This window comes from Pogona vitticeps, chromosome 6 (assembly GCF_051106095.1).
Source record: "Pogona vitticeps strain Pit_001003342236 chromosome 6, PviZW2.1, whole genome shotgun sequence".
Lineage (NCBI taxonomy): Eukaryota > Metazoa > Chordata > Lepidosauria > Squamata > Agamidae > Pogona > Pogona vitticeps.
In genome coordinates, this window is record NC_135788.1 from 118,966,798 (window position 1) to 118,993,978 (window position 27,181).

The following is a 27,181-nucleotide window of genomic DNA, read 5'->3' on the forward strand; positions in this document are numbered from 1 at the left end:
GCGCGGGCTTTGCAGCTGCAGCCACTTGTAACAAGGCGCTAACACGTCGTGGCTTCCCTGAATGGTAGCCTGTGGCGGTGCTGGATTCGAGTCCTGACCCCATTGAAGTGGACAATTTAGAGCCCAGTTAATTTAATCCAGTTTTGTCAAGTGCAGGGCGGGGTGGGTGGGTGGAAGTCTTCCCCCTTGCGTACCCCTCTCATCATCCTCTTCTCTCTTAAAACCCACCTCAATCCAGATTAACTAAGCCTTCTGTGAGGCTTGGGAACCTCGTTTCCAAAGCTCACTTCTTCCCCCTTTTGAAGCAGCCAATATTTAATGAATTTATATATATATATATATATAAAGTAATTATCCTCCAGTTTATTGTCTTGATGATCCTGCATAGTTCCTTACCTCTCTGAAATATTTTTTTACAGTCCCCTTGCTCTCCGAACCGCATGAATTAGCTAAATCCTCAATTATTTCTGGATTCTGTTTGTCAGTTAATCTGGCGCCTTAATCTGTTAAAAACTGCCATGAATTAGCCAGTACTTCGTTGTTGGCTCAGATTAACTGCCAATTAAATTGTGCCTGTTTGCCAGTTCTTGCCAGTTCTCTCATTAATATATTTAACGTTAAACTGCTGATACACTTGTTTTCCGTTAAACATTATCCTTGTTTCCAATTAATTAATATCATAAGCTTTATTTTTCACTGTGGCTTCAGTTGAGAGTTGGCTCATCTGTTCTTTTTTTACCCTGTATTGTTTTTATGCATTATTATGAGTCTCTTGTTAATTAGTTTTTTAAGATCATAACAATCCTTGTAACTCATAATTTTGATTAAACTCTGCCACTTTGTCTCCTGTCCTTACATCCTCATTCATAAAATCCACTGGTGACCCTGTAGTCCGCTAGGTGCCTTAATGAACTGCAGACAGGAATCAAACTGACTTGATCATTTGCTTAAGCCGGCATCACAATGAAATAGCTTGCATTATTCTGAAAGAAGATACACTTTGCATCTTATCTTAGTGCCAAAACTCTGAATTTGTGAGATTTGGGGTTGGAATGAAATAAACTCTGTCGTGTGGAGCTACAAAGGGTGATACATTGAGGCAGAGAGTTCCACAGGCCTGAGAAGTGAACTGGGCTAGTACATTACCTCCTACCTGGAAAGACACCATCCTCTTAGAGAAGAGAGCAGGCCCAGAAGACTTTGGGGTGTCCAGAAATCTTACCATTACCAGAAAAGCAGCAATTCTACCAACATGTTCTATTACCCCAGTGTTCTGCAGCACCGCACAGGGTGTTTTGCTACCATTTGGTAATTGTCTTTTGTGTGTATGTTGGGGCGAGGGAGCAACAGAAAAGGGGGCATTGCTAAAAGCCCCCCCCCCCAAAAAAAAACCTCCCCCTGAATTGACACTCTGATATCTCTCAGGTTGGCTGCAACTGGTGGGAGCAGACTGTTGAAGCGGGAATATCTGAAAGTCAACGTCCCACAAACCTGGTGAGTGTGATTCCCAACTCAGGAAAATGAGATGGGCAAATGAGAGAGAGAGATATAGCAAGCAGGTGGAAGGATGATGATGACTTCCTTTGAATACGAAGGCTTTAGCAAAGAGACCTGGTTTCACTGGGTTGCCTGTTTTGGCACACCGGAAGCCTTCCATTAAAAGAATTCGGTAGAGATACTGTAATGGGAAAAAATGTTCTCGGCTCAGACCCGAACGGTTCAAAGTCTAGAGAGAGCCACAGCCTGCAAAAGACAGAAAAGGTTCCTGTTCTAGATGTAATTCCCAGGACCCAAGCTTTTGGGAATTGTAGTCTTTCCCACCCACCCCATCTTGAAAAAAATTAATATAACTTTTGGGCTAGGTGAAAAAAACTACAGTGCATTGCTGTTTCCTCTGATTTTGTTCTCCTAAAACCTGATAAATAGAATGAGTGGTAACGCGTGGAATAAATCTAGCTCACAGGTTCTGGTGGGCCAAGCAGATGGCACTAGGTCTACCATGGGGTTTCTGCACCCAGTTCCTTTCTTCCTTTAAAGGTGGAGCTACGAAGGAGAAACTAGAGTGGTCTGTATTGTTTTTATCGTTTTGTTTAAAAGCAAAGCCAAGGCTCTAGTCCTTAAGGTGAACTATGTTTAAAGGTGGCCACACTGCCTTGTTTATGGAAAACAGCCATTCAAAGAAGGTCTGCTACAGGAAAATACTCCTTTGGTGTATTTCTGTGTGAATTACAAACACCAGTTCTTATTTTGCATCTGATTCTATACCTTCAAAATTAGCTTATGTCCTCCTTTGCACACGTCACGAGAAGGCAGGATTCTCTGGAAAATACCTTAATGCTGGCCAAGGTGGGAGGCAACAGGAAAAGAGGAAGACCCAATACGAGATGGACTGACTCTCTAAAGGAAACAGCAGGTTTGAGTCTGCGAGAATTGAGCAGGGCTGTGGAGGACCGGACATTTTGGAGACGGCTCATTCATTAAAAAAAGTTGCTGTAAATCGGACTTGATGACCTCTTGCAACGACAATATGGATTTATATGTAAATCAGCATCCTCTCTTGTGGTCCTCCTTGGTGCTGCAGGCCCTTCTTGGAAGGGTAGAACTGGCTCCTCTCAACGTCTGTGAAAGCCTCAAAATTTAGCAGAGGAGTTGCCAAGATCTGGCCTTTTAGCACCTCTTCTGCCCCTGAGACAAAGATGAGGGAAGGAGGGAGGGAGAGAGAGAGCACGGATCCAAACCAGACAGATGCAATGATGTTGTCTCTGTTTTCCTTCTCTCTGCAGTGAGGAAATTATGGCCTATATCCTTGTGCGGGCCCCGCCGCCAATGCCTGGTGCTCCCCGGCCCCGATTCTCGCTTTACCTGTCCGCCCAGCTGCAGTATGGGGTAGTCCTTGTTTACAGCCGCCAGTGCCAGTATCTTGTGGGTAAGGCTCTTTCTAAGTCTTCCATCCATCCATACATCCTTCCTTCCTCATCTATCCTTCCTTCCTTCCTTCCTTCCTTCCTTCCTTCCTTCCTTCCTTCCTCATCTATCCTTCCTTCCTTCCTTCCTTCCTTCCTTCCTTCCTTCCTTCCTTCCTTCCTTCCTTCCTTCCTTCCTTCCTTCCTTCCTTCCTTCCTTCCTTCCTTCCTTCCTTCCTTCCTTCCTTCCTTCCTCACACATACAGCAGGACTCCCATATCACTTTCACACAAACACCCCGTGGATGCTGAGAAATGCAGATGATAGCAAACACGACACGTAGCATGGTCTCTGCCTCCCTCTAGTGGCCATTTCTGGTAACTTCACCACTAAAATTATATACAGTATTTCCAGGAATTTATTTATTTATTTAACTTATATGCCGCCCACACTACTGAAAGGTCTCTGGGTATGTTTCTTTCAATATTTTTAATATTTCCAGATCATGGATAAGTGAATCAGTGGATATTGAGCTCATGGATATGGGGGTGGGGTGGGAGGTGGTTTCTGCTGTACATAGAAACACACATATATTGTAAAGCTGTATCTGTGATGTATTTCTCTCCTACTCTGTGTGTTTTCCGGACCTTCTCTAGGCCTACCGGCTAGAGAATTCTGGAGCTTGTCGTCTGCAGGGAGAAAGATGGGAAATAAACTTTTTTTGAAAAGGAAACTTTTCTAAACTCCTCCCCCCAAACACAGCCATTTCCCCCCAAGGATTCTGGACGCAGGGCTTCGGGCTTTGAACCTCTCCAGGCTGATCCCATTTAAAATGTTTTCCTCTCTGTTTTCAGAGGAAATCCAGCACATTTTAGAACGGCTGAACCGGACCCAGCAGCAGTTCCGGATCGACCTGACAGACCTAGAACAGTGAGTGCTTTCCCCTCTTCTCCACCATCGGGGGTTAAAGGTGATTTACCTTCTGCCTGGGCGGGTGGGCTTGCTTTGGGAAAGCTGATCTTTAAGGGAGGCCCTCAGTTTCCAGCTCTGTAAAATGGGTGCGACTTATTTTTCGTGGCCTTATTTCAGGGCCGTGATAACAAGTGCCTCCAGGAACTGCTGTGGTTTTGCAACCTCCTCCCTCTGCTCCACAAGGTCACCAGCCTGCCCTATGCGCACATTCTTGCATAACGGTTTGCAGAACCAATGGCTGTATGCAGAGAACACGCAATGAGCATGCTGGCCGTGGAAGGCAGGATGCTGTCCAGAACTGATGTTTGGGGAAACCCAAAGCAACACAGCCTCAAATCTGCACAGTAGGGATTCTAAAGCATGCCTTCTGGTGCTCATCTGAGGCATCTTAAATGAGGGGATGCAATAGGGTTTTTAAAGATGACCTATGTTTAGTGTGTCTCAATCTGGCTGGCCCAAGAAGTGCTTATTCTGCCTAGCTGTGTATATCTCAGAATTCTTCTGAGGTCGTTTCTCGGGCAAAAACCTGGCCTCAAAGGTTTCCTTGCTGGGGTTCAAACGCTCAGAGTTCCTCCCTGCGGCAGAGATAGGGGGGGACTCGGATCTCAGATGGGGCCGAGGGCAGTTGTGCGTGACACGTGAGTGGTGTTTCACTCTTTACTCTGCAGTAAAGGGTGGTGGTGGTGGGTTTTAGGGAGCCTTCGTCCCCTTCTCTGGCTTTCATGTTACCTCCCTTCCTTGTCCTACTCTTCAGGGCTGTTGGGAGGCTCACAACCTTCCCTGGCCGGCTGGCCGGATGGCCTCCTGGGGAATCGAACTACAAACTCTCACCGTTCCCAGACAGCACAGCTGACAGGGAGGGGGCAAAGGGAATTGTACTCCATTCCTGCTGGATGTGGAATAAAATTGTGTCTGAAGTACATGGGGGGACAGCTAAGTGTGCAAAGGAGTGTTATTGGCTTTGGGTTCTGAAAGTCCCTTTCCTTCCTTTCCTTCTGCTTCTGCTCTGCTTCTGCTCTTTCCTTCTGCTTCTGCTCTCCAGACCAGGGTTGCTTCTCCCCAGCCAACTAGAACTGATGGAAGCTCTGGAGGAAGCGCCTGACCCCTTTTTTGGCCTGATGGAGCCTCTGCTGCCGAGTCCTTCCTCCATTCCACATGTAAGACAATGATCTCCCTGCACCCCCTGACCCAAGACAATACGGCTTGCTTCTTCTCCCTCCCTTCCTCCCTCCCTCTCCATGCGCTGGATCCGAGCTTTCCAACAAGGGAAGCGGATGAAGCAACATCATCCTTATCTCCCTCCGCTTCCAGGTCCGAAGCATCTTGGAAACACCGACTCCGGAGAGAAGCCCCACGGAACGTGCCCCGTCTTCCATGCGTCGGAGGACAGGTGAGCCAGGCGGAGAAGGCAGAGGTGGGATTGCCACGGCTAACCCCACCCAGGCTAAAAGTCTGGAGTTCTGGCATTTAAATTTCCAGGCCACCAAAAGGAGGGTTTTCCATACAAAAAAGCTGTCAGCCAGTGCCGTCATTTTAAGGTGATCGGAACAATTATTTTGCCTTCTAGGAAAAAGGCCTGACTCTCAACCAGACAGGGTTGTGTTGTCTCCCATTGTGCTTCAGCAGCCACCTGGCTTATTTTTCTCTCTTGGAGAACCAAAATAAATACACGGGATGCTTACTTTAGTATAGAATCCTAGAATCTTGGAGTTGGAAGGGAGGGCCTTACAAGGCCATCAAGTTCAACCTCCCCCCCCCCCCCCGCTCAAGGCAAGAATCCAGATCAAAGCAGATCGGACAGAAGGTTGCAACATTTTCTCCTGTAGGCCTACAGCATTGGAGCAACCACCACGTCCCAAAATCATGGCTGCCATTGTCGTACTGCTTTAACAGTTAGGAAGTTTTTCCTGATATTCAGCCCAAATCTGGCTTCCTTTATCTTGAGCATCTTGTTGCATGTCCTGCCTTCTGGGAGGATCAAGAACAGAGCTTGTCCCTCCTCGGTAGAACATGTCTATGTAGAAATGTGCTTTTTTGAGGGGGAGAGAGCTTCCCACCCATCTTCGAGGGCTGAAAGAGAGGATAGGGAGAGAGTAACTGAATGTATTTTCTGATCCTTTTTTTTTTTTTGCTCACCAGGAGAGCCTCTCCTCACCGTCTCTCCCGACGCCATCACCCTCCGGGAGGCTGAACCCATCACCTTGCCGAGGTTTGAAGTAAGGTCTTCTGCTGCTGCAGGGAAATGGGAGACGGAGTGGTTTCATGATCTCAGACATTTGGGGGGTGGGTCGCCTTTGGACTGCAACTCCCATTACCCACCCCTCCCACCCCGTTAGGTGGTGGTAGTAGGGAGGTGGTGGTAGTAGGGAGGTATGGGAGTTTTCACCCAGAAAAGTAACTTTCTCCTTCTGTGCCATGATGTGGGTTCACACTGGACGTTTCATTTTTTTCTCTCTCGGTGGCAGGAGGAGCGAGACCTCCCCGAAATCACGGCTCGAGAGATCGACATGCTGGCCGAACAAGAAGGGTTCCTGGTGCCTGGTGTGGCGACACCCCTGCTTTCGCCCAGGAAACGCCGTTTGGAAGAAGGTGAGGGGAGAGGAGGAGGTGATGGTGGTGGTGAAGGAGGAGCCCGGCTAGGGCAGAGGTCTGCACCTCAGAGAGAGGTTTCTTTTCCATACACGGACCCAAAACATGGATTAACGCCCCCCCGCCAGAACCGGGACAGCTTTTGCTCCGTCTGGTCTTTCCAACCACTGCTTGGAAAAGTTCCCCGGGAGATGATTCTGGGAATCATCCTCCAGAAGCTGGAACTTTTCCACTCTCCGTTTTCAGTCGGTTATTTATTGATTGGTTTAAAAAATATTTTTTCTACTCTGGCCTGGCTCCTCCAAAAGGACCCGAGGCGGCTGACGTCATTGAAAGACGGACATTTAAAGCTAAAAAACAGCCTATCTAAAAAAGAAGCCTTGCACCATTAAAAGACAAGATTTGCAATTTGAAACAATAAGGATAGGGGCCGGTGGGAAAGAGAAGACAGCAGAGATCTCACTCCCCCACACCCGCAGGGCAGAAGGATGTCCGAGACTTTTCTAGTGGCAAAACATCTGGAGCAGCAAAATTCTGGTGAAAACCCCCAGCTGGAGAGCCGTGCAGAGGAGTCGAAGCTCCCAGGGAAAAACATGAGCTGCCATCTAAAATCCACTGTCCTGGATTCAAATCCTGCCTGGAGGCTCTGTGTTGAAGAGCCTGAACCACTCAGGCAAGGAGGGAAGGCAGGGCTGAGCTTGCTAGGGGGAAAGGACTTCACCGTGTGTAAGGTGGAAGACTTGAAGGGGTGTCTTCAAAAGGTGGCCGGATTTTGAGATTCGGGACGACGCTGCCCAGAATTCGACAGGCAGGTGTGCCCTTTTGGGTTGGCCCGTCGATGTACCTTTGGTGGGCAGAGTCTTGGAGCTGCACGCAGGAGTCGTGGTTTCGAATGATGACGGACCCATACTCGGGGGTAGTGGGAGGCTGTGGTTAAAAACCACTCTTCAAGAGCCTCACCTGCTCCTAAAACTCTACTCTGTCGTTGGAAGTGAGCTGATGGGAGAGAGCAAAAAGAGGAAGAAATTAAGGGATGGCCTCAGGATGAAGGGGGGGGGGATAAGGATGAGGAGGATGCCCGCCCACCCATCCCGGATGAGAGAGAGGGAAAGTGGGAGCTGTCCCTACTGGAAAACAAAGTATTTTGAAATGGCTTGGTAGAATAGGCAGTTCAGATCCGTTAACCTCAGAAAACCCCTGCTCCTGGTGGAGATAAAAACAGCTAGTTTGGGCTTTTCACTCGGCCTCCTGCAAGATAGGGGAATAAAGAAAGAGAAACGTTGGAAGACTTTTGCTCGCTGGGAGGGCCAAGGTCCTGAGCTCAATTCCTGCCCTCTCCAGCTTGGGCTAGGAAAGAATTTTGCCCTTCAAACTCGACTGGGCTTGACGGACCCAAGAAGATGAGCCTGGGGGCACTTTGTGGGTTCCCACAGTCCTCCAGATCAGCTGAGCTACCATCCCTGACATCTTAGCTGTGTTGCTGACAATGGGCGTTGTAGTCAAATCCCAATGCCGGGAAGATGGAGTGGACTGGACGAACATGGGTGCAAAGGGGAGGGATTCTTGCATCCGTTCTCGCTCTCCGCTGATCTCCCGGTGTAAACCAAAACCTGACCCAGGGAACATTTTTTGTTTTGTTAGAAAAGGGGAAGGGGGTGGGGAGAAGATGATGAAGAAAAACACGGCTTAATTATAGGTTTCTTAGAAGTTAAGCCAACTCTCCAAGGACACAAATCTGGCTGGGCTCTGTTTTCTTGTTTGTTTTCGCTCCCTCCCTTCTCCCTCCCTCTGTTTCTCAGCCGCCTCTGCTCCCATCTCTCTGTGGCTTCCTGGCCTTGTTCACTCACCTCCCTTCTCTTTTCAGAACCCGCAGAGGAAATCCGTGAACAGGAGCCCTCCCTGGCCTTGGGGCTGTCGCCTCCCCCACGGTAAAGTCTGGAGACTGTTCTGAAGGTTTCTGTTCAGCCCCATCTCTGTTGAGAGAAGGGGAAGTAGGAGAGTCTTGTGAAGACAGAAACAATCACACAGGCACATAATTCGAACCCATGACTTTGATAACACACACATGTATCAAAGATGGCTTGGGAATAGGTGCACCATTACAAGCCCTTACAAAGCGTTCACACACACCCCTTTTGGTGAAACAGGTTAGTTAGGTTTCTTCTGTTTCAAAAGCTTGCTCAAGCTATTTGATCGGTCACAATAATATGAAAAGAAAAAGTTATATGGGTTCATGCAGGGAGATTGTGGGAAGGGAAAGCTCCGTGTAAGCCAACGTCTCCTTCCTGAAATGCAGTTGTTTATCTCAAGGAAGAGCTTCTGCGCTTCGGAGTAGGAGCTTTTAAACAAGATCAGGTTGGCCCTCGTTTGCCCCTAGAATAGAGCTATGGCCAGGCAGCAGGATTGTGGGCGTTGTGGTCCAAGAATGGGACTTAACTAAATTCTGCTTTAGAGACATGTTAAAAAAAACCCACATGTTTTCATTCGTAGAATAATTGTCCTTGAATGTTGAGTTGCAGAAGTTTTTTATTTGACTACAACGCCCTGAAGCCTTCACAAGCCTAGCCAGGGAAAGAATTCTGGGAATTGTAGTTGTCGAAGACCATCAGGGGCTTCACAGGTTTGACCATGACTGTCTTAGAGCAAGGGGGACTGGGGGACTGTTTGGCCCAAGGGCCAAATATGGTTTCAGAAGAAGGTTTCGGGGCCGATTTCAATCATGGGGCGGAGGGAGCTGAAATGGAGCTGGAAATGCCAACCTACTTTGGCTTAGAGATGGTTCTGCCAGTTAACACACCTTGGGAGCGTTTTCCCCCCCACTTCTAGGATGGAGGGAAGGGGGAATTTCTGTACAAAAGACAGAGTAGCATCCAAAAGTAGGTGTCTTAAGAAAGACTGAGTGGCCATCAGCCCCACCACCACTAAAGAAATCTGGTTTTGGCCTCCCGCAACACAAGATCTCAGATTTAGGATTGCTGGCTGCTTTGGAGCCGGGACTTGGCTTCCTGCCCCCCCCCCCCGCTTCTGTACAGGATTCACACTCTCTTTATGGGCTGTATCTGCTTCCCATCGGTGCATTCCTTCCAGGAGCGGCAGGCCGTGCAGAAAAATAAAATAAAGATGCGGCCTTGATCACTTTTTTCTTATTATTATTATTTTAAAATTTCACAGGGTCAAGGAAGAGCCCTCCGCTCCCAAGGAAGCCAGGCTCCAGTTGACTGGGGACGTTCAGCTGCCCGGGGAGGTCCCTCTGCTGCCGTTATTAGGTGGGGTGAGACTCTATTTGGGGCAGGAGGGAGGCTGAGGCTGAAGGTTTCTAGTTTTTTTTAAAAAAAAAGCTGGAGTTGGAAAGGTTACGAGGAGATCATAGACTTGGGGGTTTGAAATCTGTTTTGTCCGTCTGTAAAAGATGGAGGGGACGTAGCTTAATGGTATGGGGAAATGGTTTGTGGCTGAAAGGCGGGTTCAGTTCCTTCCAGGCTCCTCTAGAGTAGGATTGGCCAGTAGGCTTTCCCTAATTCAGGTGAGGCTGGCTAGATAGGCTCGGTAGTTTAGGTCTCTGACTGGGAGTTTGATTCCCCCATGTCGCCTCCGGAGGAGAAGAGCCAGCCTGGGGGACTTTGGGCCATCTGCACTGTTGTCCTAGGACGCCCCTAGAGGAAGGGAAGGGTAAAGCACCTCTGAGTCTTTTCCCAGAAACTCTGGAAAGGGTCGACGTACATCAGGATTGACTTGAAAGCACACGATGGCTATTGATTCCATTGAAGCCTAAGGCAGACTGGACCGTTTTTAAAGAACAAGGAAAAGGCCATGTGGTTCCCCAAAGACTGCACAGATGCAGGAGTGGGTGATACCTTTTATCGGACCAAAAAATAAAAAATCAGTTCACAAGCTTTTGTGGAGAAAACACCACTTTTTCAGGCTTGGCACAACCCCTTCATGGACGGTGCTGCACTTAGCCGCACGTGGGCGTGCACGAGAAGCAATCAGGGGCCATTACACCCAAGAGGGTTTTAAGGACCCTTTCTCTCAGCTCAGCTCACGAACCTTGTACTTCCTGAAGGTGTATTACCTGTGAGAGATGGGGACATCAGTAGCCGGCTCTCTCCTTCCCCACCATTAGGAGGCTTAATAAAGCTGTTCGCCCTAAAAATACATTTGCCCAGATTTGATTTTGGGAACCTAACTAGATAAGGCATGATGAGTATTTGGGTGGAAAACCCCCCAGGCAGGTGTATAGAAAGCCACAGGGAGTGAGTAAAGGGGGTTTAGAGTAAGGCCCTCCTGGAGAATCTTTTTTTTTCTAAAGCGGGTGCTGTGCAGACGTGCCAGAATGGCACCCTCAGCATCTTCCAGCCCACATGGCTTTGGAATACGCTGCAGGATGTCTGTCAGGCTCTTAGTGGCTTTGGGAGTTTGGCGGGTCAACATCTGTGGCTACTGCCAAATCCATGCGTGTGTGTGTGAGCCTGAGCTTGTCATGGTTCTGAAATTTGCCTTGTGCTCGGGACTCCCCCCCCCCTCTGGTGCCATAGGAAACAGCTGCCAAAGCCAGCCTCTGCCCCAGTAAAACCATACCTGGATGTTGCTGGTATGATGCAAGATTCTTCCTGACTCTTTCCCTTGCTTCCTTTTTAGAGGCGACACCCCCTTCAGAGGGACCTGGGTTGCTGCCTCCCCGCCCCTCTTCACCCCCCACCAGTCCTCAGCTAGAGCGTCGCCCTCCATCGAGCCCTGAGGTACGAAAGCTGGAAGGAAAGGCTGAAGTCTCTGGCACATGCTACCCCCCCCCCCCCGCAGAGGCTAGCCACTTTCTCTTGGCCTGTCCTACCTCAAAGGATGGTTGTGAGGATGCAGCAAAAGGGCAGGAGACCCTTAGGTGCCACCAGGATCTTTAGGACTCTGGCCCACCTGGCAAAAGAACCCAAGTTATACCAATTTGGTTGTATTTTTTAGATTGCTTCATAAATTTCTGAGTGCATGGCTGAGATCAACTCATTTCCCCAGCCAGTGGTTTTATTTTCGGCCCATTTCTACACACACACCCCGCCCCCTTGGGAGGGTTGTTTTATTTTGTATGGATGATAAATCGCTTCATTTGTTATTGTTTCAGCCTGTGTGGACGGATTGCTGTAGATTTATTTCCTTTGCAATGAAGTTGGATTTCTGGGTGCTGTGGCCACTTCATGGCCACTGTGCTGGTACCCTTCCCACCCCCTTTTAACAGGATCTTGACAAATTGGCAGTAACCGGTGTTAGCAAAAACAACACAAATACATTGCTTGGAAGGAGACAGCCTCCCCCCCCCCTTTGCTGGTGAAATAGAGATCTTGAGCAGAAGCATTTCCTGCTTTGAATTCTAAAGAAAGGAGTGTTGCATCTCCTCCCTAATTTGTTTTTAAACTTTGCAATACTTTGCAAGATCTTTCAAAACCTGCTTCTTCCTCCTGACGTGGTGCAAAAGGCTTGCAAAAATACCATGCTGTTGATTTATTTCTTGTTGCAAAGGGGTTGGATAAAGGAGGGAAGGGAAAAGGGGAGGAGGACAGAAGGCTGGGACCTCTCTCTGGCACTGTCGATGTGTCACTTTTGTTATTTTTTTTTTTAAAAAGACACTCGGGGGGGGGGGTCTTGATTGCCCCAAGAAACAGGAATCCCTTTCCACCATGTTGATGTATCGTTTAGGTTTTTAAAAATCAGTCAATCAATCAAAGTAGGGGCAGCACTGCTCCGGGAAACATCAGAGAAAATAAATTGATTCCACGGTGCAGCCAACCGTAATGTTTCAAACAGGAAGAAAAGATCCAATTTTGTTAAAAACAATGGGAACGTTCCTGTATACATACCACGTGACTGTGAAAATAAATGTTTCATTGCAACAAAGAGATGGAAAGAATCGAGATAATGGTAGTTCCTTTGGCAGGTGGGATTAGGCCCTAAAAGAAAAGGAGGGATATGAATAAGATAGTGTCTTATAGCTTTGGAAAAGCTTTAAGACCAGGATCCACTCCCGTACTGGATTTTTAAAAAATCCACATTTCAAAAAAGGCTTCTCTTGGGGGTTGGCTCTTTGAGATTTCTGTTTGAGATCCACCCCTGACCTGTGGCTTGTTTTCTGGAGCTATGTTTGTTTTTCAGTATGTAACAATGCACTTCTTTGAACGTTTCTGATCAGGAGACTCTCGTGATGCAGAAATGAATGATACTCAAAGCTTTAAAAGTACTATATCGCTAAACTGCTTTCGCCGCCTCCCGGAACAAACCCTAGAAGAAGGTTAAAAACATGCCTTCTGGAATGACAAAAACCAGGGATTGATTACTGAGATAGCCAATAATGTTCTGTGAACTAGAGGGAAAATGCCAAAACTTCTCGGGGATAGATCAAGTCTTTTTTACAGGGATCAAAAGTGCATTAGGAATTGTTGCCAGGACATTTAGAACAGAGCTGAGAGTTACACCATTTGTGAACCACATTGGGCCAAGATGGGGTTTTTTTTAGTCCCTGGGGCCGTCTTGTTCTCCCTCACCAGATTTCTTTCCAGCCTGAAAAGCAGAATCAGACCTTGAGGATCTCTGTCCGTGGTTCCCAAATGGGGGTCCCCGGATGTTCTTGGACTAAAACTCCCAGACACTGTGCTGGCTGGGATTTCTGGGAGTTGTAGTCCAAGAACATCTGGGGAGCTCAGGTTGGCGTAGATGATGATTTTGTTTTCTTCTGTAAAACGAGGCACAGGATTGTCTTGTGGTGATGTGTGTGTGTGTGGATGAGGGCATTTCTAGTCTCTTTTCCCCCTCTCGCCCAAAAACACCCACCGACCCACACTTGAAAGTGATCTTCTGGTCATTTTCAAGTTTAACCAAAGAACTGTCAAGTTATCCTGATTTAGAGGAGAGTCCCAAAGGGCAAACTGGGTTGCTGGTCTTTTGAGGCTTGTACATCCTTAATCAAGAGGGTTCTGCTTTTTCTCTCTCTTCAGCTCCTCCTGCCAGAATTCGAACCCTCCCCAGCTCGACCCCGACGGCGGCGAAGGCAGCTGCGCTTCCTGGATGAGATCACTCAGATTTCTCGGGAAGATTTCCAGGAACAGATTTTGAACACACAGGCCCAGTGCCAGCCCCTGGTAGGTGGTGGAATAATTGGATTTTGGGACTGAAAAGCCCATCCAATTTCGTTTAATCCGTCCTCTCTCTTCCTGATTCCAGCCAGAGCAACTCCTGTCGGTGAAAAAAAAAAGTGTGTGAGCGGCTATGAATATGTTTTCCAGCTTAAATGCACTGGGTGGACAAAAAAAAAAAATTAAGGCTGCAATTCCTTACGGAGTGTAGAACAAAATTCTTTTCAACATCTTTTGTCTTGCATAGAAAGAGAGATAAAGAGATTTTTTTTCTTGTAGCCCTTAAGCTGCAAAAACGGGTTTACAAGAATGAATTTGGACAAGAAAGGGCGGAGGCTAAGGGAAATATGTCACCCTCGCAACTTCTTTTGCCCCAGAACCTGAGCTGTCAACGCTTTGGCCATCTTTCATCTTGAACAGTTGAAACGTTTGTGAACATTCTCTGTCATCCTCTCTGTTCCATTACTGGGCAAATCGGAGGCTTTCCCACCCACTGCAAGGGCGATACATTCTAGATTTAAGTAGCACCCTTTACAGAAGCTTGGCCAAATTCCACTTTCCGATGAGATGGTTCCTGGAGTCCAGGACTGTATGATCAGAAGTTCAATCCGAGGAGTCTTCTTACTGAACCCCAGTGGCTCTAGCCGTTCCATGTTCCCCCCATTTTTTCTTTGTGCCTTTTAGGAGATGGTGCTGCTGCCAGCCAAGAGGCAGAAAACGTCCGCAGACCTTTTGGGAAATGCAACGTACGGTAATTGATCCTCTCGGGTTCCTCTGTCTGCCCAGCGCCGCCGCTGTTGATCCGCTGTGTTCTTTATGCCAAAGCTTTGTCATCTCGACCAGTTCTCTGAGCATGCCGTCATGCCTCATTAACCATAAACAAAGCAGAACTGAACCTGGAAGATGGCAAGCGGCCTAAAGCGGGTGGGAGAAAAAGGCTCTTTCGCAAACCTTGAAAAACCAGGTTAGGATCGGCCCTTGTTCGTCCTGGACGGATCCTAAAAATGGGTGTATGTATCCCCCCCCCCCGGGACCCTTCTCTCCCAAAACATGGGCAAAAGGAGATTAAAAGTTCAGGTCAAAATGCAGAAACCAACAACAGGAGAACAACCTAGGTGATTGAAAATGGATTTAATTTTGATTTAATTCATTTGAAAGCCATTTTAAAAGATGGTGGTTCTGGGTTTTCCAGGCTGTTTGGCCGTGTTCTTAAGAACACGACCAAACAGCCCGGAAAACCTACAACCACCATCAGATCCCAGCCGTGAAAGCCTTTGAGAATTTTAAAAGACTTAAAAAATAAAAAATAAATGGACCTCCCGAGAGATCCGGGACAGTCTGAAAGACAAAATAAGCGGCTACTAGACCCAGTAGTGGCCGTGGAGCTGGCAAATGATGGGAGTTGTAGTCCAACTCCTGCACCTCCCACAGACTTTAGCTTTCAGGCCAGACACAGACAGAACCCGCTGCACTTTTTCGGGGTGGGTGGGGGTGGGGGGTGGAGAGAAAGCAAGCCCTTCTTTGTGACTGTGTACTTCTTCCTCCCTCTTAGGCTGGATGCATCCCACCCTCCATGGCCTGTGGGCCCGCTGCACCAACCTCCAGCGCGTGGATTACGCCCGTCGGCGAGCCTCGGAGGAGCGCGGCCGGAGGGTGGAGGAAGAAGCCGCGCGGAGGGCCGAGGGCCCCAGCGAGCTGGAGGTAAAGATAGAGCCAGGCTTGGAGACCAAAAAAATTTCTCCTGGACCCCCTGAAAAACCACTAGTGGATGCTTAGCTGCCAAAAAGATGAGCCTCCTTCCCCTGCGTTCTGGGACCGCCAAGTCTTTCCCTAGAGGGCTGGGAGGTTAGAATTTCCTTTGACATTCTGTGACATCATGGCAGCCCAGCCAATCACAATGCAGAAGCCCTGAGTGCTGGCTGGTTTATCCCTAGAACATAATTGGATGTTGGCTCCATCCTTTTCTCTGTGTGGGCCTTGAACCTTCCTTTTCTTTCTGTCCCGTTGCAGGAACTGCGGGCAATGGAAGAGCCGAGCCTCCCACCTCCAGGCTCCTCAGGTGCGTGCGTGTCTTCAAATCTGGGGGGGGGGCTGACTTCTTTTGCATCCCCCCTCCGTTTCTAATTGGGGGTGGGACCCGTGCGTGTGGACAAAATTCTGATCTCCAGAGAGATGGCCCTTGGAGGTTACCTAGACAGCTGGATAGGTCAAGGGTTGAGCCCTCTGGCTGTGGAGCCAGAGGTTGGGGGTTTGATTCCCCCACTAGACCTCCTTGGCAGGGGCTAGACTGAATGACCCCAAGGGTCCCTTTCAGCCCTGCAGTTCTAAAATATAGCTATGAAGCCCCCCCCCCCCGATCTACATAGCTCAGATGTGTGTGTTTGGGGTTTCCCACCTTCCCTACCAAATTCTTAGCCTCCCGATCCTGGCAGTAAGAGCTTTGGCTGTAAAGATGCTGCTGTTTCAGGGACCCTTTCCTTCTTCCTGGCCCATCGCTGGAAGGCGGCCGACCGAGAACGTCTCTTAAGATCGAACTTTGGCTTGGAGGAGGACTGGGCGTCCTCTTCCTGAAGATTGGGGTCTCCTAGGTTGGATGGGATGTGGTGGCGCTGCGGGCTAAACTGCAGAAGATCGAATCCACACGACGGAGTGAGCGCCCGTCGTTTGTCCCAGCTCCCGCCAACCTAGCGGTTCGAAAGCATGCAAATGCAAGTAGATAAATAGGTACCACCTCGGTGGGAAGGTCATGGCGTTCCATGTCTAGTCACACTGGCCACGTGACCACGGAAATGGTCTTTGGACAAACGCTGGCTCTACAGCTTGAAGACGGGGATGAGCACCGACCCCTAGAGTTGGACACAAGTGGACTACAATGTTAAGGGGAACCTTTACCTTTACCTTTAGGTTGGATGGGTGGGCCTCTTAAGCTGCGCAGGGTTGCGTTTCTAGACTTCCAACGCTCAGAATTCCCCCAAGCAGCTTGGCTGGGAGTTGGGAGTCCAGAAATGCAACCGTGCGCGTGCACCTCTGGAGTCTCTCCTGCCCCAATAGCAAAGGGGGTTTTGCATCTCAAAAACGGGACCCTGGCCTGGTCTGCCGTTGTCCCACGGACCCTGCCTTTTCTTTCCACTGGGACATCTAATACAGAATCGTGTCTCTTCCTCGTAGAAATTTCCCTGGAGACGACCGAAGAAGAGCAGCGCCCGAGTTTAGTGATCTCCGAGGAGAGGTGAGGCGGAACCGCCTGCCTGCCTTTGCTCCGGCGGCCGCGGGAACTTCCCTTTGTCCCTCTTAAGCCACCTCTTTTCTCCTCCAGGGCTTTCCTGGAACCGGAAGAGGTCATCTTGCCCGTGGTGCCGGAGCTTCCTGAAATAAGTTTTGAGCTACCCCCGGATAAGGACACGATCACCCTGGACTACGTGCGCAGGTTGGCCTCAAGTGGATATTCTCCTGATGAGAGCAAGAAATGGGGGGGGGGGCTCTCCAGATCTTGTCGGACTACAGCTGCCATCAGCCCCAGCCGATGGGAGCTGCAGTCCGACATCCTGCGGAGCACCACGTGGTGGAGAAAACTGAGCTCATGAGCGGCAAAAATAGCCACAGTCGTCCCGAGAGGGAGCCAATCAGGTTTTCCAGGGGCGGTGTCCGGATTTTCGTCCGAACTTTGCAGGAGCAATCGGAGGGGTGGGGACCCTTTTCCCAAAAGGGGATCCGGCCACCGTGGTGAGCTCCAGGAAAAATCAGATGAAAACACGGAAGGTGAATTTTCTGATCTCAAGAGATGGATGTCAAAGGTCTCTGTGCCCTATTAGACATTGGATTAAGAATCACTTATGTCAACCTGATTCCACTGTGATCTCTTTGGTCTCTCGCTTCCAAAGTGTAACACAGGTATGAAGACCATATACGTATATTTATCTCAATCCTGTTTAGTTTAGATGGGTGGATTATGTTACTTTACATTTTATTTAATATTGGATTGCTGTTTTATTCTGTGTTGATCTATGGATGTGGGTACCCAGCCACAAAGAGTCGGACACAACTAAACAACAACAACTCAGTGCGATGCAGTGGATAAAAGTGACAAATTGGGACTCTGGAGACCAGGGTTCGAATCCCCAGCTGACCACGGAAACTCACTGACCACTCCTTAAATATCTCACTTGACTTGAGTGCCTTGTTAGGGTCTGCTATAAATCGGTTCCAACTTGAGGGCGCATAACGAACAATCTATTGATGCAACAGCTGCTTGCAACTGGTTGTATTGCTTTTGAATGGATGTCTTTGTTGTTTGGTGTATCGCTGAGATGCTTTGGCCATCGTGGGCGGGAAAAGCGGAATAAGAAGGTACAGGCAATGACGTCACTTTATCTCCTCACAGGATGGTTTCCACCAAACTTGAACAGGTTGGAGAGATAGAGTTTGTCCAGCTGGTGCCACTGACCACTCCGAGGCCCGTCATTAGCCGTTTTTTCTACATGTGCTTGGGTACGTATTGCTTATTAAGCATGTTTTATAGAGCCGTTTGCCTAGGCTCTCTTCGATCGTTAGTTAATCGGTTTTTTCCAGCATGCTGAGAGGGAATGCCTGGCCTCCCACCTCTCCACCATAGCTTTCTGCCCGCGGAGAACGACTTCTCTGCATAACAGAGGTTTGTGCTTCCATGTTAGGCTCTCCAGAGCAGCAAAAAATCTCGATTCTTGAGGGTTCCTGATTGCGAGGAGAACTTAGGTGTGAGAAGAAATTATGGAGGTAGCCTGGATCTGAATCATTTGCGGGCAGACAATCCCTCCTGAAACAAGCCAGAGATGATAAAAGGCTAACGAGGTCACCTTAGCTTCTTGGAGGTGGGGGGTGGGTAAAGTGGAGGAGAAAAGGGTACCTGTGGGGTGTCATACACGGGACCTGTGGTATGGGATTCAAAGCTCAGTTCAATAGCTCTTCACTTTGGACATGGTAGGAAAGAAGCTTGTGGTGCAGCAGCTAAACTGCAGTACTGCAGTCAAAACTCTGCTCATGACCCAGGTTCTTCTTCGTGGACTCTGTGAAATCACACTAATGGGTTAATCTGCGCTTGCGCAGAAGGTCTCGGAACATTCTAGAGCTTAAAGTAACACTTTTGGCTCCGCCCCCCCAGGACCTCATGGTCCGCCCGCCCTAACAGCCATTCAGTTCCATTTTTTCCGCTGCTGCAGTTAGGTCTCCTAGCTAGAGCTCCGTGAAAGATTGGAAAGATCTGAAGATTCCTGAGTTTTGGACTCCGCATTCTTGCTTCAAGGGAAGTACTTACTTCATTTTATTATTAGGGGAGTTTTTGGACTGTTTTTGAGGGCTCCCCTCGCTCCCCTACCCCTTTTTTCCCCCCTTATTTCTTGGACTGTTTTCCCGCCTTTTTCTCTTTTATGGCCTCCAAGGCACCATCTTCACCTAAAGTTACTTTTAAAAGCTGTGCCGCCTGTTCTAAAAAGATCCCTTCCACAGACGGCCATCGTTACTGTTTATTTTGTCTTGGGGAGTCCCATATCCCCCAGACTTGTCGCCATTGTGAACGTTTTACCCGGCAAGGCTTAAGGCTTCGAGAGCAACGTCTCAGGGCAGCGCTCTGGGAGAAATCCCTCACCGCACCTGCTATGGCAGCGTCCTCTGCGCCTGCAGATTCAGCTCCTGCACCTGGCCCTAAAACTAGGGCTAATGGCAAGTCAGCTACGTCTACCCAGAAGGTTTCTAAAAAATCTAAGCCTCCTAAGAGCCAGGCCACGGCCGCCATTCCTCCCCCGCCGTCTCCGGCGGCCACGCCTCAGCTCCAACCGTCGCCTTCCTTGCCTGCTCTTACTCCGCAATCTCCTATTGAGATTCACTCCCAAGCGTCGTCGGTAGCTTCTTCTCCACCATCCTTGCCACTACCGACCGATACGCCGGATACACCCTTCTTCCCATCCCCTAGGAAGAAGAGAGCCAAGACGAAGCATTTGGAAACAGCCTCTAGAGATTCCCGGTCTCCGAGCCCCTCGGGACCGAAGGTCTCCCCCCACGGGGCTCGACATTCTCGCCCCAAGAAACGTAAGAGGCAGGAGGCTATGGAAGACAAAACCGCTCCGCTCAAGCTTTCCAAGAGCTATTTGAGAAGATGGCGGAAACAGATGCAAAAGCTCTATGACCCGCGGCTCCTTTACAGCCTCGCTACGCGGAGTTCCTCATCCGACTCCTCATCCTCCTCGTCGGTCTCCTCCGTCTCTTCGGTACCGTCGGTACCGTCGGCCCGCGATACCGATAGGGGTAGACGACGACACGCCCACTCGGTACCGTCCCCTCACGATATCGGAGTCAAGGGTTCTAAGCCGATACCGGGAGGACCCTCCTCACGGAAGGCAGAGCAACAGACCATACCGACCGGTATACCACGTCGTACCACCACCGATACCGGAATCGGTACCGCGCCTCTCGGTACCGACGCACCGCCACCTAAACCGAAGCGGCATCGCGACACGGTACCGCCGAAACCGCGAAAGAAGAAGCGCCGCCACGTTTCCTCTGACTCGGACTCTTTTCAATTGGATCTCCCCGATACCGATACCGATCCCGATACCGGGCACGGTACAGGACACGGTACCGAGCACGGTACCGACTCCGGACCGAGGGGCAAGAAGCGCTCTAAACGCAGAGACAAGTCGATACCGGCCCCCGTTTTTCCCATGCCGGAACTCCCGCTCCCCCCGCCCCTCCCTTCTGATTATCCCGAGGACTCCTCCTCCGAATGCTCTTTTTCGGATACTTCGGCTCCTAACGATAACACTCCGGACTCTGCTATCATTGATAAGAACCCGGTTTCTCCTGCGGCCGACTTCCCTAGCTATTCCCAACTGATACATAGAATAGCCTCCGCTTTGGAACTCCCTGTCGAACGCCCGCCTGAAGCGGTCCCCGACAAGGTATACGGCGATATTGATGAGGATCAGAACCTACCCATGCGTCTAGCATTCATTCCTTCACTGTTGCGCACCCTAAAGCAACCTTGGGACAAACCTTGTTCTACCCCTCAAATGTCCAGACGGGTCGAGAACTTATACCGGATTCAGGGATCTGAACTGGATTTCCTGGTAAAACACCCTGCTCCCAATTCCCTTATTGTCGACGTCGCCCAGTCTAAGTTTCGGCCTGCATCAGCCGCATCCCCCAATAATAAGGATGGGAGGAAAATGGACATATTTGGTCGCCGTTCATATGCCTTCTCGTCTCTAATCGTGCGAGCTGCCAACTATGTTGCCGCTATGGCGGCGTACCACCAACACTTATGGGATTTAGCTCTACCATCCCTACAGGCTGCACCTGATGAGCTGCAACCGAGAGGCCTCTCTCTTCACCAGGAGGCATCACAGCTCATTCGTCAGGAACGGGTCACGGTTCGTCACATCTTGGATGCTGCATCCCGTAATTTAATGACGGGTATTGCCATGAGGCGACAGGCGTGGCTCAAGTCCGCAGCTATTCCTGAGGACTCCAAGGCCCGTATCCTTGACCTTCCCTTTGACGGCTCGGGTCTTTTTGATCCCAAGACGGACGAGATCCTGAAGGGCCTCCATGAAGCTAAAAAGGCTGCCAGATCCTATGCTGCTCAACCGTTCTACAAACAACGCTACCCTTGGAAGCGCCCATCCTTTCCCCCGGCTATGCAGCCAGGGAAATCCTATCCCTACAAGCAAAGGTATTCTCCTTCTTCCGGCTACACCACTAGACATGACCAACGACACAGGACACGTGCCACCTTCAAAAAGGTCGACCGTAAGAATAAACAGGGCCTTTGACTGCTCTACGGCCATTTTCTCTCCTTCCTACGCCACCCGCTTGTCCCCTTTCCTCTCCAGTTGGCTTACCATCACTTCAGACAAATGGGTCCTTTCTATCATCGCTCGCGGTTACGCGATAGAATTTTTGGAGACGCCTCCTCCCCGTCTAGTTCTTACCCCCCCATCCGACCCTCTAAAGCAAGAAGTAGCCACCCTGTTACACAAGCATGCAATAACCAGGGTGTTTCCAAATCCTGCCGATCCTGGTTTTTTCTCCAGATATTTTCTGGTGACGAAGCGGGACGACTCTTTCCGTCCTATTTTGGACCTCAGGCGTCTCAACAAATTCATTGCCTATCGTCGTTTCCGGATGGTGACCTTGGAAAGGATTCTGCCTCTCTTGCGACAGGGCGACTGGTTCGTCGTCATAGACCTCAGCGACGCCTACTTCCACATAAATATCAGGCACGACCATCGTCGCTTCCTGCGCTTCTCGCTGGGGTCAAGATGTTACGAATTCTCCGCTCTGCCTTTTGGACTTTCCACCGCGCCCAGAGTCTTTACGAAGTGTATGGCCCCGGTGGCGGCCTTCCTGAGAACAAGGGGCATAGCCGTCTTCCCATACATCGACGACTGGCTACTGGTTGCTCACTCCAGGCTTCAGGCCGAGCGTCACACCCTTACAGTGCTCCGCCTCCTCAAAACTCTCGGACTGCAGGTGAACTACAAGAAGTCCGTCCTTGTTCCCTCGCCTGTTGCTTCCTACATAGGCGCCACCCTCGATGCTCGGACCGGCCGAGCACTCCTCCCTTTAGAAAGAGCGCAGAAGATGGCTGTTCTCATCGAGAAATTCCGCCCTCTCCATCATGTCACCGCTCACACTGCTCAGAGGCTACTGGGCCTTATGGCCTCCACCACTTCGGTCATCCCTCACGCGAGACTGAAGCTTCGTTCGCTGCAGGTGTGGCTCCTGTCACTCTTCAACCCCCTCTGGGACTTCCCCAAAAAGAGACTCTTGGTGTCCAGGGAATTGTCAGAGCAGTTGAAGTGGTGGATCAACCCGGACAATCTGTTCATGGGACGCCCTTTCGCCCCCATTGCCCTACAAACTCGCATCACGACGGATGCCAGCGACATCGGCTGGGGTGCCCATTGTTGCGGCCTGCAAGTCCACGACCGGTGGTCTCCAAAGGAGCTTGCTCTCCACATCAACAATCGGGAGCTTCTCGCCATCTTCAAGGCCTGCCGGGCGTTCTTACCCATCATCAGGGGCACAGCCCTTCAAGTTGTTTCGGACAACACGACGGCTGTCGCGTATGTCAACAAGCAGGGCGGTACCCACTCCTTCTCCCTCCTGTATCTTGCTGTCCAGCTATGGGAGTGGTGTCTCCAACATCATGTCTTTCCATCCGCTCTATACATTTCCACTCACGACAACATACTTGCGGATCGGCTCAGCAGGACTGCTGTTACCATGCACGAATGGGTGCTGGACCATGCGGTGTTCCTAACACTCTGCCAGCGATGGGGAACCCCTGTGGTGGATGTTTTCGCCACTCACCTCAACTCCAAATGCCCCATCTTCTTCTCCAGGGGCGGTCACGGCCTGAATTCGCAGGGCGATGCTCTGATGGTGACGTGGAGCCACCATCTTCTCTACATGTTTCCACCGTTTCCCCTCCTACTGAGGACACTGGTGAAAGTCTGCGACGACAATGCGAATGCCATTCTGATTGCTCCGTTTTGGCCGCGCCAACCGTGGTTCGCGAGGCTCATCTCGAGGGCGACGGAGTACGTCAGGCTACCTTACCTTCCGCATCTGCTGACCCAGAACGAAGGGACAACTTACCACCCGGACGTGCAATCGCTCCACCTCACCGCCTGGAGGATAGTCCCACGGTAGCCCACGTCCTCTCCCATTGTCGTAAGCCGTCCACTGACACCCTGTACGGGAGCAAGTGGAAGGCTTTCCTGAAGTTCACCTCTTCTCATCAACTGCCCGCGTCGCCCACTACGCTCCATACTGTGTTACAGTTTCTGGCTCACCTTTTCCAGATGAACCTGTCTCATTCCACCTTGAAGGTGTACCTCTCCGCCATCATAGCCCATCAACCGCCAGAGGCGGACAGTGCTCTGTTATTTAGACACGCGAAGATCAAACGTTTTCTTCGAGGGGTTGTACGCCTTCGTCCACCTACAATTAATCCTATTCCTCAGTGGTCCCTCCATACAGTCTTAAACTGTCTTTCAAAACCACCCTTTGAGCCGCTTGCTACGGTTTCGGAGCGCCTCCTTACCCTCAAAGTGGTTTTCTTGGTAGCTATTACGTCAGCCAGAAGGGCCTCTGAATTGGCTGCCCTGAGGACCGACCCACCTTTCTTGCAATTTTTCCGCGACAAGGTGGTCTTGTACCCTGACGTGTCCTTTCTGCCCAAAGTCACCACAGACTTTCATGTCAAGCAGCCCATAGTCCTGCCAACCTTCTTTCCCCAACCTACCTCTCCGGTTGAGAAATCCCTCCATCTTCTCGACGTTCGTCGGGCGTTAGCCTTCTACGTTCAAAGGACTTCCTCGTTCCGTCTCTCCAAGCGCCTGTTTGTCTCTTATCAGCAACCCCATAGGGGTCGGGAAGTGTCTCCGCAAACTGTCTCCAGATGGATAGTTCGGGTCATCCGTCTGGCCTATGAACTGGCTAAGAAGCCTCTACCGGCATCTGTTCATGCCCATTCTACTAGGGCTGTTGCGGCCTCTACGGCCTTTCTCCGTGGAGTCCCACTACAGGACGTTTGTAAAGCCGCCACGTGGTCCACGCCCTCCACGTTTGCATCCCACTACAGACTCGACCTGCGAGCCAAGGAGGATGCGAGGTTTGGCCGGGCTGTCCTGTCGGCTGTGCTGCCGTGACGTTTCCCTCCTCCTTTCAGAGGTAAGCTTGCTAGTCACCCATTAGTGTGATTTCACAGAGTCCACGAAGAAGAAAAAGAGGTTACTTACCTGTAACTTTGGTTCTTCGAGTGGTACTCTGTGAATTCACACGGCCCGCCCATCCTCCCCACTTTCCGTCACGGCTGTCTCGCCTTTAGAGCAGCAGCGGAATTTGGGGAACTGAATGGCTGTTAGGGCGGGCGGACCATGAGGTCCTGGGGGGGCGGAGCCAAAAGTGTTACTTTAAGCTCTAGAATGTTCCGAGACCTTCTGCGCAAGCGCAGATTAACCCATTAGTGTGAATTCACAGAGTACCACTCGAAGAACCAAAGTTACAGGTAAGTAACCTCTTTTTTTGATCCCAGGTAGCCGGCTGGAGGTTCCCTCAGCCTTCCATCCTCCTGAGGTCGGTAAATTGAGTTCCCCAGCCTGCTGGGATGGGTGGGCAAAGTGTAGCCTGGATAATTAAGTTGTAAACTGCCCAGAGAGTGGTTTGAACACTATGGGACGGTAATATATACCGTATTTTTCTGTGTATAAGATGCCCCCATGTATAAGACAACCCCTACTTTTCTAACCCAAAATTCCTTTCTTTGCAAGAAAGTTGAGGGGGAAGGCAGGGAACAAAGTGCTTTGATTCCTGCTTTCCCCCTCCACTTTCTTTGCAAAAAGCTGCTTCCCCCTCCACTTTCTTTGAAAAAAGTGGAGGGGGGAAGCAGCTTTTTGCAAAGAAAGTATTGTGGGGGGGAGCAGCTTTTTGCAAAGAAAGTGGAGAGGGAAAGCAGTAATCACTCTCCCCCTCCACTTTCTTACGAGGGGGAAAGTAGCTTTTTGCAAAGAAAGTGCAGGGGGAAAGCAGGGATCAAAGTGCTTTGATTCCTCCCCCCTCCTTCCTACTGTGTATAAAACAACCCTCAACTTTTCCTCTAATTATTTTAGGGAAAGGTGTCATTTTTTTAATACAGGGAAAAATACAGTAAGTAGCACGCTTTGCTTTAGGAAGGCTCCAGGCAAAGGAACTAGGAGAAGAAGCAACTATGGGGACGACCAGAGCAGAGATCAATGGCTAAGTCCCATTACAGCAAGGAATGGGCAAGAGTCACTCAAACAGACAAAAAACCAAGCAGGCTTTTTAGCTACTCTTAAGCTGTGCTGTTGAATAGATGGCAAGCCACGTTTGACCACCTTCTCCCCAACCTCCTAGTTCTCGCTGGAGCCCAGTTCGTGCACCTGGAACAGAGCGAGCCGTACGGACGGATCCTCCTTCAGCCGGGGGCTCGTTTCCCCCTGAGCTAGCCACCCCCTCTGCTCCCGTTCCTGCCTGATCGCACCAGGAGAGCTGAGGGTGCGCAGAGTCTCCTGCCCTCCCACCCCGCAAGGAGGGGGAGCGATCCGGTACTCCAGGGCTTGAGAGAGAGAGAGAGAGAGAGAGTCTTCCTGTTCCAAACCTTTTAGAGTCGGCAAGATGCATTTATGGATCGAGAGCCATTAAGAATCCTTGTTTCCTACCTAATTGAATAAAGATGTTCTGCGTTAACATAGCCTTTCCGACCTTAAGACTTTTGAGCGGGCAAAAAGCCTCAACACAACACACAGCGAGCAAGGATCGTCTTAAAGCGCAACACCCAGCGCTGGGAAATACAACTTTCGATTGCATCTCCCAGTATCCCCTGGGCCTGCTGTGGTGGTGGTGGGGATACTAGGAGTTGTAGTCCAGAAGGGCTAATTTTTCTAAGCTCTGGGAGAGCAGGTCTTGGAAACTCTGAATCAGGCTTGACGTGGCCATCTTTTCAAGCGCCGGCCGTCCTCTTGGCTCTTTCCTCCTGGATCCCACTTTCTTAGCGTTGAAGGGCCAAATGAACGAGAACCATGTTGGATTGGGGGGGGGCGCTGCTGTGTGTCCATTGAATTCCATACTCCTTCCTCAACAGGATTGAAGGTGGGACGTCCTGTGTAAGAAACACAGCGTCCTTCATAGGGTTGCCTTCTTCCCTGCTCCCCCTAAAACAGTGCCTTTGCAGTCCAAGTTCAAAAATGAGTACCGTTTCTGGGGGTGCAGGCCAAGGGAAAATGGCGAGAACTACAAATATTATTGTATTTCAGCTTTACTGCTAGGCAGCTAATTTTTGAAAGCAAAAAAAAATAAAAATACTTGCCTTGTGTTCTGCCATATTTCCTGACACCCCCCACACACCCGGGGTGTTGTGGGTAGCTGTGCTAATGCATTGTTTGTATAAAGGTTAGATCATGAAGGAGAATGCTAGTGTTTCATCCTTAATGGGGTCAACCAGAAGATGCACATTCCATTATGGGTTTTTTCTTGAACATCCCAGTGTGATTTTTCTTTTCTTTTTTTGGGGTACTTTGGATGCATTTCACTGGCTGGGAAAAAAAATGCCATTAGCAAAAAGCAGATTTTCTGGGAGAGATTCTCAGGAAGCCTTTTTTTCCGCCCCGTGGGGTGGGGGAACCCTACCTTGTACCTGGTCACACGACGGAAGGGTAGGTACCACTTCTTTCCCCCTCCCCAGCTCATCCAGTGAGCAGATCTGGTTCGTGACCCTCACGGATGGAGTGCCAGGCGTGTGACTTTCTGTGAACGGATGCCAATGAAAAAGGCAACTGGGGCATTATTTTATGACACCCAAGCACGTGGCTTGGCACATGATAGGAAAAGCTGCCACCCCCCTGTCTGCTTTCGTGTAGCCATTTGCCCCCAAAAGACGTTTTTAACACTTCTGGCCGGTCCTGCAAACGGCTTGCTTGGCCGTCCTGCCCTGCGTGAAGTCTGCCCTGCCCTGCAATTCTTGGGGACTAAAATGTCCCGTTTGGTTGAATGAGGGCTAAAGGGTTGGACGGCGAAGACCTGCCGGGGAGCTCAGAGGCTTCGATC

At 50.0% G+C, this 27,181-nt stretch overlaps 1 protein-coding gene across 2 annotated transcripts; it reads left to right on the top strand.

Annotated features, from left to right (window-relative positions):
* The first annotated feature begins 267 nt into the window (after window positions 1-267).
* Window positions 268-25,825, top strand: REC8 (REC8 meiotic recombination protein). 2 transcript variants are annotated; one of them, XM_072977076.2, is made up of 19 exons: window positions 268-1,308; window positions 1,426-1,494; window positions 2,784-2,926; window positions 3,758-3,833; window positions 4,918-5,032; window positions 5,187-5,265; window positions 6,015-6,091; window positions 6,341-6,464; window positions 8,329-8,392; window positions 9,636-9,730; window positions 11,103-11,203; window positions 13,442-13,585; window positions 14,264-14,330; window positions 15,132-15,280; window positions 15,590-15,638; window positions 16,748-16,808; window positions 16,896-17,006; window positions 17,961-18,067; window positions 25,493-25,825. In XM_072977076.2, exons 1-19 carry the CDS (start codon window positions 1,253-1,255, stop codon window positions 25,582-25,584), a joined length of 1,779 nt encoding a protein of 592 aa, XP_072833177.2. In that variant the 5' UTR covers window positions 268-1,252; the 3' UTR covers window positions 25,585-25,825. The 2 variants fall into 2 exon arrangements, with proteins under 2 accessions (XP_072833177.2, XP_078234472.1); XM_078378346.1 differs by lacking the exons at window positions 268-1,308; window positions 1,426-1,494; window positions 2,784-2,926; window positions 3,758-3,833 and adding an exon at window positions 4,112-4,219.
* Window positions 25,826-27,181: the final 1,356 nt, after the last annotated feature.